This window comes from Sturnira hondurensis, unplaced genomic scaffold, assembly GCF_014824575.4.
Source record: "Sturnira hondurensis isolate 20B ecotype Veracruz unplaced genomic scaffold, ASM1482457v3 Scaffold0008640, whole genome shotgun sequence".
Classification (NCBI taxonomy): Eukaryota; Metazoa; Chordata; class Mammalia; order Chiroptera; family Phyllostomidae; genus Sturnira; species Sturnira hondurensis.
In genome coordinates this window covers 628810-642421 of record NW_028081271.1, presented here as the reverse complement: position 1 = coordinate 642421, position 13612 = coordinate 628810, and the positions used below count along the sequence as shown (strand labels likewise).

Genomic DNA, 13612 nt, shown 5'->3' with positions numbered 1-13612 from the left:
AGCAGGCAGTAAATGCACTTCTTATTTTTGGCTTCAACTACCTGGTGCTGTTTTTGTTTTTGCAATCATCTCTGGGCGGAAAAAGTGGGAATTAATATTTCTGAGGTCACGTTGCCCTTCTGCAAGGGACAGAAGTGGATTCCAGTTATGAATAAGCGGAAAGCAAGCGGTTCTCGGTGCTCAGCGCAATGAATCAGTGTGCACAGTGTCCATGGTGTTGAGTATGCAGATACAACCAGTTGTCCACTTTGGCGTGAAATTAGAAACGTCTCTCAAAAATATGAGTATTTGAGATGTTTCTCAGTCTACTGAACTCAGATTTAGATGAAATAAACATTTGGTATTTTAATTTAATTCACATAGGTAATACACTAAAAAAGTGACTTTTCTTCTTTTTTAAGTAAAAAAAAAAAGTATGCTATTAACAATAGACATAAAAAGTCCACTCTTCATTATGGCATCATTTTCAAACTGTATACTAAAACATTTCTGAGGACTGGGTAAAATTCATTTGGTTCCTCTGAACCAAACCTCCCGATGTTACGCTGACATTCGGATGCTCCCTGTTCCCAGGGTCATCTGTGTGGCACAACAGGTTGGTGCAGACATGGATGGTGGGGGACCCCTGGGGGCCCCGTGGGGGAAGGAGTCCTGATCCAACACTGCAACATTGGGTCAGACGATGTGTTTGACTTCTGTAAAATATTTCCACACTTCCAGTCCTGAGAAGAATGCCATTTGATTTTCCACATTTATTTATGATTCTTTCCATCTCTGTTCTGCCACCGAGACCAAATTTTGCTTTAAAAGAGTCACTTTATTTTTTAATTTTAACTCTTTTTTTATTGTCGTGCAGTTACAGTTTTCCCATTTCCCCACCTTGCTCTCCCTTGCCCAGTCCCAGCCCTGCTCCCATAGTCAACCCCCACCCCACTGTCCTTTTCCATGTTTAAATAATTAGAATATACTTTCAAAATTGACAGATTTGCATCGCGTGGATTGTTAGTGAAAGGAAGTAGGACAACCTCAAGTTCAACTGTCACACAGATGCCATAGTTGAGCAAGAAGCAATGAATAAATGAGCCCCTTGGCTTTTGGGGGGAAAGAATAATGTCAGCCACCACTGATTCTAATGATTGGCTCTGAACCTATTTTCAGACAAAAGAAAACCAGCTAATGGGAGCTTAGCTCTGGACCTCAACAACTGCCTTATAATAGATTCCCACCAATGATCTGCTTTTGTAGGACAAAAAGATGAAGGTGATGAATAATATGAAAAATATTTCCTTTTAAAACTTTTAGTACATTTCCCATCTCATTAAACTGACCGTTGGACCAAGTAATCTTCCCTCCGCTTCATTTTATGAAATTGTCCATGACAATGTGCATTTCTTCAAATAGAAAATATTACTGAAGTCAGACCTTTAAAGATAACATTTGCATGTTAAGATAAATATAAATGCCCTTTACTCTCCTTCTGGACATTGACTTGTTTCTCCCCTCTCCCCCTGAGTATAGACGTGTTAGGCAACTAGTCAGATCCGCTTCTTTTTGGCCACTCTGTGAAAATGCAGTAGTGTGCCCATGCATTTCTTCAGTGGACACTTGCCCATGCTTTCAGTTCTGACTAATTGTATGTGGGAGAAGTACAGGATTTTAGGCAAGAGGAAATTTTTCACAATTCAACCATTTGCCTTCCTCCATGCATTTTCAATGCTATAAAACTATTAAGTGAATGTTAAATTTGCATATAGCATAGCCTTTCACTTGATTGTTGTTTAAAGGGACCGTTGATACTGGACTGCCATCTCCCAAAGTGCCAACATCTGAATCACAGGGGTGCGAGAAGGATAGGAGAAGAGCAAGAAATTGAAAACTGATTTGAAAAAGTAATGAAAAACAACTTCTCTAATTTGATGAAGGAAATAGACATACAATCCAGGAAGCACAGAGAGCCCCAAACAAGTTGGATCCAAAGAGGACCACACCAAGACACATCATAATTAAAATCCCAAAGGTTAAAGATAAAGAGAGAATCTTAAAAGAAGCAACAGAGAAGCAGGGAGTTACCTACAGGACAGTACCCACAAGACTGTCAGCTGATTTCTCAAAAGAAACTTCGCAGGCAAGATGTGACTGGAATGAAGTATTCAAAGTGATGAAAAGCACCCACAACCTTGATTACTCTACCTATCAAAGCTACCATTTAGAATGGGAGGGCAGGAAAAGTGCTTCTCAGACAAGGTAAAACTAGAAGAGTTCATCATCACCAAGCCATTATCACATGAAATGTTATAGGGACTTATTTAAGAAAAAGAAGAAGATCAAAACTATGAACATTAAAATGGCAACAAACTCACACCTATCAGCAACTGAATCTAAAAAACAAAACAAAAAAAACAAACCACCAAACAGGAACAGAATCATAGATTTGGAGATCATTTTGAGAGTGATTAGCCTAAAACAGGGAGAGGGAGAATGAGGGAAAAGAACTGGGATTAAGAAGCATAATTGGTAGGTATAAAACAGACAGGGGGATGTTAAGAAAATTATAGGAAATAGAGAAACCAAAGAACTTACCTGTATGGCCCATGAACATGAACTAAGGGGAGGGATTGGTGGACGAAATGAGAGTACCAGGTGAAGGAAATGAGGGTACCAGGTGGAGGAAGGTCAAGGGGGAAAAATTAGAACGACTGTAATAGCATAATCAATAAAATATACTAAAAGTAAATAAAATAGTGGTGGAAAGTGTTCTAATTAAATATTATTTTTATTTCTAAAGTGAAGTTATTAATTTTGTTCTTCAAAAATTAGAAAGGGGAAACTATACCTTTTTAGAATGTAGTGTCTCCAACCAAGATGCGTGGCTGACGGATGTGGGAGGCAGGTACCTGCATTGTTAACAACTCCAATGTCTAATGTTCAATGTATTGTTATGTACCTGGACTGGGGGGGTCAGTCATGTCACTATAAAACCAACAGGTCATGTTGCATTTCACTTTGCAGATAAAGTTAAACAATGTATCATTTTTCCATAATTTCAAAGCATGATTTTTAAAGATGTATTTTTCTTGAGTAGAGTAACTACTTGAATATAACATGGGATGTTCCACTTAATTAGATGCACTAATAGAGACAATTAACTATTTGTAAGCAGAATTCTGATTATACTATGTCTTTTTCATACCAGAATAAATCTTGATGATTAATTTTTTTGGAAACACTGGAGATTCTGCCAATATATAAACCTTTTTGTGATGCTGTTGCTGAAATTCCATTCTTCATGAGATTATCAATTCTAAAATAGCTTCTGTAAAACTGATTCCTAATTTCAAGCATCCTGCTTAATTATATTTTATCGATGCTGGTAACTGCAAATGAAGCAAAGCATGAGAATGGAGTTCAGTTTAATTTTATTTCTATTGGAAGGTAACAAGCTTGAATAAATTTCCAAACTTATAAACTTTACATTTATATAAAATAACTATAAATAAAACAAACTACTTCAAAAATTATTATTAAAATTATATCACAAACTTCTTGTCTTAAAAACAAAATATATATTTTAATGGTGGGATTTAACTTAATTTTGATTGTGGTAATTATCCAAATTAATATATTAATGAATAGATTGCCATGAAATCTTCTATGATTCAGGGATGATTCCAAATATTTTACTGTGGATCCAGCACATGTAATATTAAACCTAAAGGTCTTTCAGTGGCTCTGTGTACAAATCCTTCACTCCGATAAGGACTTGACCTTGTGTGTTTCTTCCACAGGCTTATGCAGGTAGAGATCTGGAGGAGCAGCTGCGTGAGGTGTCCAATGTGGACGAACTCATGACTGTGCTCTACCCGGAGTACTGGAAAATGTACAAGTGTCAGTTACGGAGAGGAGGCTGGCAACAGGGTGAAGAACAGCCCAACATCGGCACCAGGACAGAAGACACTATAAAATTTGCTGCCGCACATTATAATACAGAGATCTTGAAAAGTAAGAATGGGGAAATACATATCTAAAAAGGGCTATATATATACATCAACCCAGTGTAGGTTGCCAGCCTCAGCCTTTAATTTCAGTATTTGTACCGCTGAATAGTTTGGAGACGAAAGTAAATATTGTTTTTCAAATACAGCATTTTATGACTTCACTGTAAGTGGATGAGATAATTTTTTGAAATACTTATAAAGACAGGAGAGTGCCTGCCTCTTGATGCACTTCAGTATTTTTTTAATTAGGTGAAATGTCATTGGAAAATTTTAAAACATGTAGATATGTTTTATACTGTGAGGTTAATCATGCAAACATTCTGTATCTTGCAAAATAATTTAGAAATGCTTAATTTCTAAATCATTCCAACTCATCTTTTTAAGTACTGCTTGTTGCCTGATTGGTTCACAGGTAACAGGCTTGACGGGGAACTTTGGTAAAGTCTCTGAGAGATCCTGCAAAAAGTGTCACAAAAAATTATGATGTTGCACAAATTGGCATAGTATAAATTGGTAGATTACTTTTGAAAAGTAATTCCCTTCAGTTGTTAGACATTAGTTTCTATTAATGTTTAAGATTGCAAAGTGTTTTTAGAACAAAGCCAATCAAACAAAATGGTTTCCTGGTTCAATAATGAAAAGTTGGTCCTTTTTTCCCCATAGGATTTTATTTTAGGGGAAATATGGGCCCATAGATTAGAACATTTAAGATGTACATTATTTGTAATGCAGTAAAAAGTCAATGGTGCTGTGAGTCATTGGAAGCAAAATTCTGAGAAAAAGCATGAAAGGAACAGGAAAATTTGACTTTTCTGAAAAAAATGTAGTTTGGAATGCATGTTCCAGTTGGTAGAAAATACCCTTGTATTTCAAGTAGCTACCATCAACCTTGACATTACCCAAAATTGCCAAATAGCCTGCCTAAAATTGATGTTTGAATTGAGTCCAAAGCCATAGCCATGTTCTCATTTACACCTCCGTTGAAAAAGAAAAGTCAAATCATGTTCCTGTTTGCTTTGAGACCATGAAAACAGTGCATATTATAGCAAATGAGCATGACTGTCCGTGCAAATCTTGGCAACATCTCCATGCTAAGTTTGTGTTTTCTTCGTGGAGAAAACCAAATGTAAGTGCTGGGGAATGTTGATGTTATTTTAAGAAAGCATAATCCTCATTCAGCCTGATACATGGCTGTAGAAATTTGAAAAACACATCTTTCGTGCTCTGTGGTGTACGGTAGTGGACAGCAGTTCACAGGGCCATTTAGGATACGTCAGTTATTTCTTTAAAGTTACCTCTGCAATGTCGATCTTCAACTCTGAAATCAAATGTAAGCGACGTCCGACTGCTGTGGGCTGTTTCCGCCATGGTGGCTTCTGTGTAACCTCTGGCCTTCCCTGTGACTCGACAGGTATTGATTATGAGTGGAGAAAGACTCAATGCATGCCGCGTGAGGTGTGTGTAGATGTGGGGAAGGAGTTTGGAGCAGCCACAAACACCTTCTTTAAACCTCCATGTGTGTCCGTCTACAGATGTGGGGGCTGCTGCAACAGCGAGGGGCATCAGTGCATGAACACCAGCACAGGCTACCTCAGCAAGACGGTAGGTGTCTGCGCCCGCCGCCCACGGCCCCGCCCTGCCCTTCCCGGCCATCTGTTTAAACTGTGGGCCCCGTGCAGGACCTTTGCGCGGTTCGGAGTGTCTGGCATTCTCTCTGGGGATGGAGGTCACTTTTCGATGTTTTGTGGTTTGGGTGATATGGTATCACAAAGTAACCGGTGCTCAGTGAACTCACACTGCGGTGTCAAAGCCAAGTGGAGAAAAGAAAAAATATGCATAGGAATGTGTGTGAATCCGCATGCACACAAACATATACATGCATGCATATACATACACACACACATCCTCACACATACACACACACATGTTGATCTTCAAGGACAAAGATTTTCATTTGGCAGTAAGTTACTTATATTTTCAATGTATTTTATTGATTATGCTATTACAGTTATCCCATTTTCTCCCCTTTATTCCCCTCTGCTGTGCACACCCTCTCCGACCTGCATTCCCCCCTTAGTTCATGCCCATGAGCCATACATATAAGTTCTTTGGCTTCTCCATACTATTCTTACCCTCCCCCTGTCTATTTTCTACCTACCATTGGTGCTACTTATTCCCTGTACCTTTTCCCCTGTTCTCTCCCTCCCCCTCCCCACTGATATCCCTCCCTGTGATCTCCATTTCTGTGATTTTGTTCATGTTCTAGTTTTTGGCTTAGTTTGCTTTTGTTTTTCTTTTTTTTTTCTAGGTTCAGTTGTTGATAGTTGTTGATTTTTTTCCTCAGTGATATATCAGATACTGCTCAAAACTCTTCAGGAACATTGCATTCTTGGGACTGAGTCAGCACGCAGCTGGTGTGTTGACAACCGCTCTCTTCTGATTGGATGGCTCAGACTAGCATCAGTTCTGATTGGTTGACATAAACATTCTAAGTTTTTTAATATTTTGAATGACACTCTTTCGTAGGTTAAATCCTTTCCCGTGGTTCCCAGGGCCTTCATGGCCTGGCTGCTCCCTGCATCTGCAGCCTCAACTGTCAGTGCTTTTCCCCTCAAATACTACTTTCACCCNGATAGTTGTTGATTTTTTTCCTAGTGATATATCAGATACTGCTCAAAACTCTTCAGGAACATTGCATTCTTGGGACTGAGTCAGCACGCAGCTGGTGTGTTGAGAACTGCTCTTTTTTGATTGGATGGCTCAGACTAGCATCAGTTCTGATTGGTTGACATAAACATTCTAAGTTTTTTAATATTTTGAATGACACTCTTTCGTAGGTTAAATCCTTTCCCGTGGTTCCCAGGGCCTTCATGGCCTGGCTGCTCCCTGCATCTGCAGCCTCAACTGTCAGTGCTTTTCCCCTCAAATACTACTTTCACCCGGCACCAAAGTATGTTCTTCTTTAAATTATGTCAATATCTCTTCTCTCCAAGTCATTACAATACTGCGCCCTGTGTTTGAAACACCTCCCGGCACACCATCCCCATGGCTCCGCTTATCTAGCTGATTGCTACTCTTGCGTAGGTCTAGACATCACTTCTGGTCTGCGATAGCTCCCTTTCTGCTCGGGTTGCAGCAGCATTACCTTATCTCTCAGCTGGATTTACTCCCCAGGCCCTAAACTCCACGAAAGCAAAGCTTGTTGGGTTAGCTCCCTGGGGCATATAGCACAGTAGTTGGCACACGGCAAGCAAACGCTTGGCACTAGCAGAATAGAGACTTAAAGAGAACGGATCTGAGGTCACAGTTAGAGCATTGCATATACTGATTTTGAAGAATCTGAGCGGCATGTAGACAGAGCGATCAGAAAAAGCCTGGGTATATCATTCTAGAACTCTGCAGCAGTGACTGGGCCATTGGCTGCAGGTTTGGAAGGACACATCATATTGATAAAGGTGGTTGGAGGCCCTGTGTGGTTGGCACTACTTAGAAAATCAATGGATTAGGAGAGAAGAGGGAAAGCCAAGATTCAGTCATTGATAATCTTTTGATTTTGTAATGTCATGCCCTTCCCCCTCCTGAAGAATCCACTCAGACTTACTCATGCAGTAAAAGGGGTAGTTTTAACTTGAATTGAATTGTGGGAGCATGGTGAGCCCCCCCCCCACTATGTGCAATGGGCCCACAGGGGCACGTGGGGCCTAAATGAATGAATGGAGCTTGCAGCTGAGTAAGCTGAGCCAGCACCGAGAGCAGGCCGTGTTGGAGAAGAGCAACTGTGGGGATGCATGGCAAGGACACTTACACACCCAGGGAGAGCAAGGAGTGAGACTCCTGAAGGGAACGAGTGCTTGCATCGACCATTTTTACTAATAGGGCAGCTTCTAGAAGCTTGTGCTCAAGGAACGCCTCTTCCCAAGTTTATTGTATGATATTTTCAATGTAGTATCAATGGGAGTGCGGGGTGATTTCTTTCAAACATAAAAGGACGTTTCTTAACTGCTCTATTTTTGAAGGAAACAGAGTTTTTATTTTGTCAAAGGAGTTCCAGACACATCATTTAGCAACCAAAGTCACCCATTGGACTCAAACACGTTGTAAGGACAGAGGACCCTGAGTCAAGTGACACCCATGTGCTCTGTGGAAACTTCCTAGGCATTCCTTTCTGGGCTTCACGGAGGGGGTGTTATCAGAGTGTGTGAGGAGCCTGCTTAGTTGCAAAGTGGAACCATCTGCACCCCGCATTCCAGTGACCTAATCAATAGCACCTGCTCTGCGACATCTCCCCCCCCACTCAGACCCGGGGCTGCCGAATGCTTCAATTGCTTGGGTGGTTTTGTGACGCCTTCCATAAACATACCCTTTCAGTATGTTTTCTTATGAGTAGTTGTGTATTTAAGAGATAGAACCGAAGAGTAGAATGTGGATTTTGCAGAAGGTCCGTTATTTGATGGCGGGCGTAGCAGCAGAAGGAAGTCATCTGCTTCTTAGCCAGATATTTGGATTGAGAAGTTAGTTCAATGTTAGTATTTCCCTTATGTGTTTTCCCAGAAGACAGGAAGGAAAAAGAATTTCTGAACCCCCGGGGCTCCCGTGGGCATCCTCGGATGGGCATCCGAGGCGATAAGGAAGGCAGCTCTGCCTGGGAGTTCGGTTTCTGGCTCACTCTGAAATACCTGAACAGGATCAGTTGCAATTTGTGCTACGATCTTCAAGAGAAGTGGCTATTCTACTTTTTAATTATGTTATAAAGAAATAATAAAAGCACAAAAGCATTCCAGATTATATTTGAGTTAAGCTGGGTTTTTCATAGAATTTTCTTTGACAGCAAATTCTTTTAAACCTAAGTATAATGTGCAATTACAGACTGAAACTTAAAGGTACTATTTTGCACTACAGACAGAGATGGTCCTTCCATTAATGAGACAGAACCCTGTGGCAGTCTGAAAAATTAGCTTATTACACTCATATGTATTCAACAAGTGGAATGGGTTTGTTTTGAATCTTCGGCTAATTAATGTTTGGCATGTACACTTGTTGGAAATCAGGTTTTATCCAGATGGGGAAAACAGAACTCTGCACCAGTCACAGCCACCCAAAACTTTCTTTAGGAGTCACATTTGCCTTAAGAAAAAAATCAATGCATCTATTAAAAGTAGCACTTTTTTTTTCAAATCAAAGTACTGATCGTCTCCACAAGTTTTATGCAGTATTTTGATACCTCCTGGGTGGTATTTTTGTTATGATGACAGCACTGAACATACATTTTATGTATAATAATATCTTAAAATTGATGCAGGGCCAGATTTAAATCTGTCAGGATCTGCCCTCCCATGTTCTTTCCAGACCGAATTAAGCTCCAAAGACGGTTGGCTATGTGGATGATATGCTCAGTTGAGCAAAAAATGAAATGCAAAAAATAAATTTTCAGTGTTCACTTTTCCCCATTTGGGGTGGGGGATTATTTCTTTCAATTACCGTGTAGTGTTTCTGATTTTGCCATTATTAATCACACAGTCCAGGGGCTACAGATTGCTTCCATACCTAAGTAATAGCCTCTAGGTTGGAATATTTACATTAAATATGGTTGTGAGACACCATGCTTTGATGAGACACTGGTTCTCTTTCCGGGTGTGGAGGCGTAAAGGGAGGCGGTTGTCGGGTGCGTGTTCGTGTGTGGTTATTCCAGGATCTTCTCGGTAAGGAAGTTCTGTGCCTTTTTTCTTGAGTCGCCTGAAAAATAAGTAGAAAGAGGGATTGTTGCTTTACAACTGTCGCTGTGCTGGGTAAACACCCTATTGTTTCAAAAAGTGGCTGTTTTTGAAGTTCGTGCTTGTTGGTGAGAATTAACTCTTAAATACTCTTATTAAAAAATTCCAGTTGATAGTGACGGGGAGACCCTCAGTTGGAAATGGTCGCCACTTCCTTTTTAAATTATAGTTTTGCAGAAAACACAGTCGGGTTTTTTCTTTTAATTTTCCAGCCTTGTTTACATGCCTGCTTTATGTAAGTTCTTTTGATCACTACAACCGGCAACTCATTCAATAGGCATACATTGATAGACTAGCATGAGTCTCCATACTGAATTTTACAATTATTGAAACCCTAAATTAGATATGAGTTAATGTCTTAAGAACAATTCACTTTATAGCATAAAACTATTTTTGGAAAAGCGTCATGTTCTAAATATCAAATTCTGATGGTCACCGTCGGTCTGTGTTGACTGAGCACACGTATGTACACAGTGTCAACAAATGCTGAGTACATGAATTTGGCATTCGATGAGCATAAATCTGAATTAGAAGATATTATTGTATACACATTAAAGCCCCAAATAGTCTGATAATAGTGTAAGAATTCTTATTTTATTAAAATGTAAAGAATCTATTATTAAAATTAATTATTAATCTATTATTAAAATCTATTATTAAAATCTTTATTAAAATGTAAAGAATCAAACACTGATGTGTTTGAAGAGACCTCGATTCTTCGAGAGAAAATTATAGGAACTGTGTGGATTCAGCTGTTCATGTAACTGCAAGCACAGATTTCCAGAAGAGGGTGGAACCATGAGTTCTTGCTCACTAACAGCATTTGTGGTAAACTAGTGGGTGTTTTGAAAATTCTGACACAGCATAATAGCCTGTACGAAGTGTTTTCTAGGTCACCCCCACTGTTAGTTCTGCTCCCCTGTGGGTTGCATAGATTGATTGATGACTGTTTTCTTGACAGTCGAGCAAGGCACCTGGCATGTGGCTTGTAATAGGTTCTCACTAAGCAGTTACTGAAAACAAGACAAGGAACAATGTTAAACAGAAATTTTAAAATTTGTAATTCATCAGCCAAAGATTCAACTCAATCTTGAAGGCAAATCGGGAAGATAAGGGGAATCCAAGCAGCCCTATTATGAAATCACCATATTATTGTCCCTATTTTATAATGCAGTGGTGGCCAAGGGAAGTTGGATAATTTTTCCAAGTCATGGGAGTGCTAAATCGAAAATTCAGGACTCCAGTTAATGTCTGCCTGTTTTTGAGATTATCCCCTTGGTTACTCTTATATCTCTAGTGGAGAAGGGAACTTGCCAGTTATTTTAAAAGTATATGGATTTATTTTAGAAGGGAGACGTGAGTTTATATGTGATTCTAGTTATTAATATTTTTAGTTCAGAGAAGTTTACATTTTTAAGACTTATTATCTGATTAGGAAAAAAGGCATATGGCCATTCTTAGTAGCATAGGCATTAAATATAGCTACATAAAATCCACACTCATTCAGTAAAGAAGACAGAATTTACTGTACTTGTTGTAAAGGTAGTGATTATGTAATCACTCGAAATGAAAACTGTCAATCAGTGCATGCACTTAAGCACAGAAGAGACTGGAAGACGGCAGAGGTCCTTTGCTGGCAGGAGCCGGCTGAGGTGCAGTGACTTCCTGCCCCCACAGCGCCCTCTCAGAGGTCCCTGATTTTCCTGAAATGGACACACACGTCAGACTCGATTATTCAGAGTTCCCCTCCTTTTCGTATTGGTCACAGATGTCTTTCTCTGGACCCCTCCCTCTTTTCCACGCTGTGGCGTAGTCACGTAGAGAATTAAAGAAACCCCCTGCAACGTTCAGGTCAAAAGTTGGAGGTAGAAAGGTTTCGAGAAGAATTTATCTTTGCTCCAGTGTTTTGACCTATTTATTCCTTTTGATAGAATTAACTGAATCCAGCTGATCAATTGCCTCTTTACATTTGAACAAGAGAAATGAAACACCGATCGTTAAGGTTTTTTACTTTATTTAATTAGCTAAGCTATGGGTATATTTTTCTCCCAAGCTTTACTGCAGTTTTCAGCCACATGATTTCTCCAAGTTACAGGAAATTAAACACTTCTCTGAACGGGGATTATTTTTGAAATCCCTCTTTACCTGCCCCTTTATCTTTTTAGTAGTGTGTCTGCCAACACAGATCTCTTCTCCTTGAAAGTATCGAGCCAGACTTATTTTCCTGGGAAGGTACTGTCTTCATGGGCATCTAACTGACCTTCATTTCGCTGGAATGTTCTTCCCAGCCCCAGGTCCCAATACACACTTGATACTCTCAGAGGGGTCCTGACTGTGGACAGATGCCCTGGGAGTCACCTGAGTCACCAGTCACCGAGGAGGCAAGATCTGAGCTCTTGCCTGGGGACACAGGCCACGTGGGGTCTGGAATGGCCACCCTTAGGGCTGAAAAACATCCTTCACTCCTCCACAATAACCCTTATCTCAATCAGGCCTTATCCTTCGCTCTCCGTCTCTGTTCTGCTTTGTGTCACTGGAGAGAGACCTTGGCAAATCCTTCAAGGATTACTGGTCCGCTACGCACGTGTCCCCTGCGGCCAGAGCCATCGGAGCCCCTTCTCTTCAGTCACCTGGGGCTTCTCTGGCCCCTCCACTGCCACGGGGCTCCTGTCCTCACAGCCCTTGTCCTGCGTCCGTCCTTAGAGCTGTCCCTGGTGCCCGGTTGTCTCCACTGTGGCCTTCTGTACTTGGTGTCCCTGAGACCCTGGCCCCTGTGACCACAGACACCTTTCTGAAGCTCTCCTGTCATTCTTTGCCTTCCCTGGGTTTATCCACTCTCCCTGCCTGATTTTCTGTCTGCCCACACCTTCCCAGGTGTGCCTCACAGCTCATCGGCCTCCTTTCACCCTGTAAATGTTTCTGTGACTAGAGATTTTATGATCTCACCAGGTAATCTTACCAATGCCTGAGACTTCAATCACAAGGTTAGTATGGAAGATTTTTAAATGGCTCTTCTAAGCTCCAGGCACAAGCACCTACCCGCATAGTAGACAAAAAATGGAGGCTTTTGTGAGCTGGGCTCTGCATCTTTGTACTGTTCCCTGCTGTCACAGAGCTCAAGTCATTTGCAAAAGTTAAATATGGAACATATGAGAAATGGCTTGTTTTCTAAGCCACTTCCTATTTGTTTTGTAGCTCTGGTTATTCGAGTAGGGTCCACCGAGGTCATGGGGAGTACTGAACTTTCTACGGGCACTGCAGAATTATCTTTCTTAAAATAGTTATGCATAGTGTAAAGGGCTTCTGCCAATGAGACCTTTCACCTAGAAAAAGTTCTTATCCAAACTGCATAAACAAATGTCTTTTAGAGAAGAAACTGGTCAAAATCGTAGTGCTGGGATACGTCAAGGTCATGTGTTGAAATTATTTATGTAGAATCGAGCATTCTGGAGGATAGCTGGAATCCAGAGAACACATGCAAACAATTTAAAAACTGACACCTAGACAGTGACCACTATGTAGGTCACATGTATATGTATTAGCTTACGTAGTTTTTATAACTGTCTCATGAAATCTGGAGTCAAATATCATCGTCAGCTTTGAGAAGTTAAATGACTTTTCAAGTGCACACAGCCTCTAAGTGGGGTTGCTAATCAAAGTGTCCTCCTGTCTGGGTGTGACCTTGTGCCTATCCCTCCTAAGGCACCGAGGCTAGGAAAGCAGCTGGTGTTTGGAACGCATACATTTCAAGTGAAAAAAAATCCACAGTTTACAATTTTCAGATTTCTGTATGTCCTTCTTTAGCCTCATTTCAGTAAATCTGTCTGTAGCATGGGCCACGTGGCA

At 40.6% G+C, this 13612-nt stretch overlaps 1 protein-coding gene across 1 annotated transcript in view; it reads left to right on the top strand.

Moving 5' to 3' along the window:
• Positions 1-13612, top strand: part of VEGFC (vascular endothelial growth factor C) — a 72055-nt gene that overhangs the window by 43743 nt on the left and 14700 nt on the right. Inside the window, exons 2-3 of the mRNA XM_037055122.1 lie at positions 3786-3999; positions 5407-5597. Of these exons, the coding sequence (XP_036911017.1) occupies positions 3786-3999; positions 5407-5597 (405 nt within the window). The remainder of the gene's footprint in view (positions 1-3785; positions 4000-5406; positions 5598-13612) is intronic.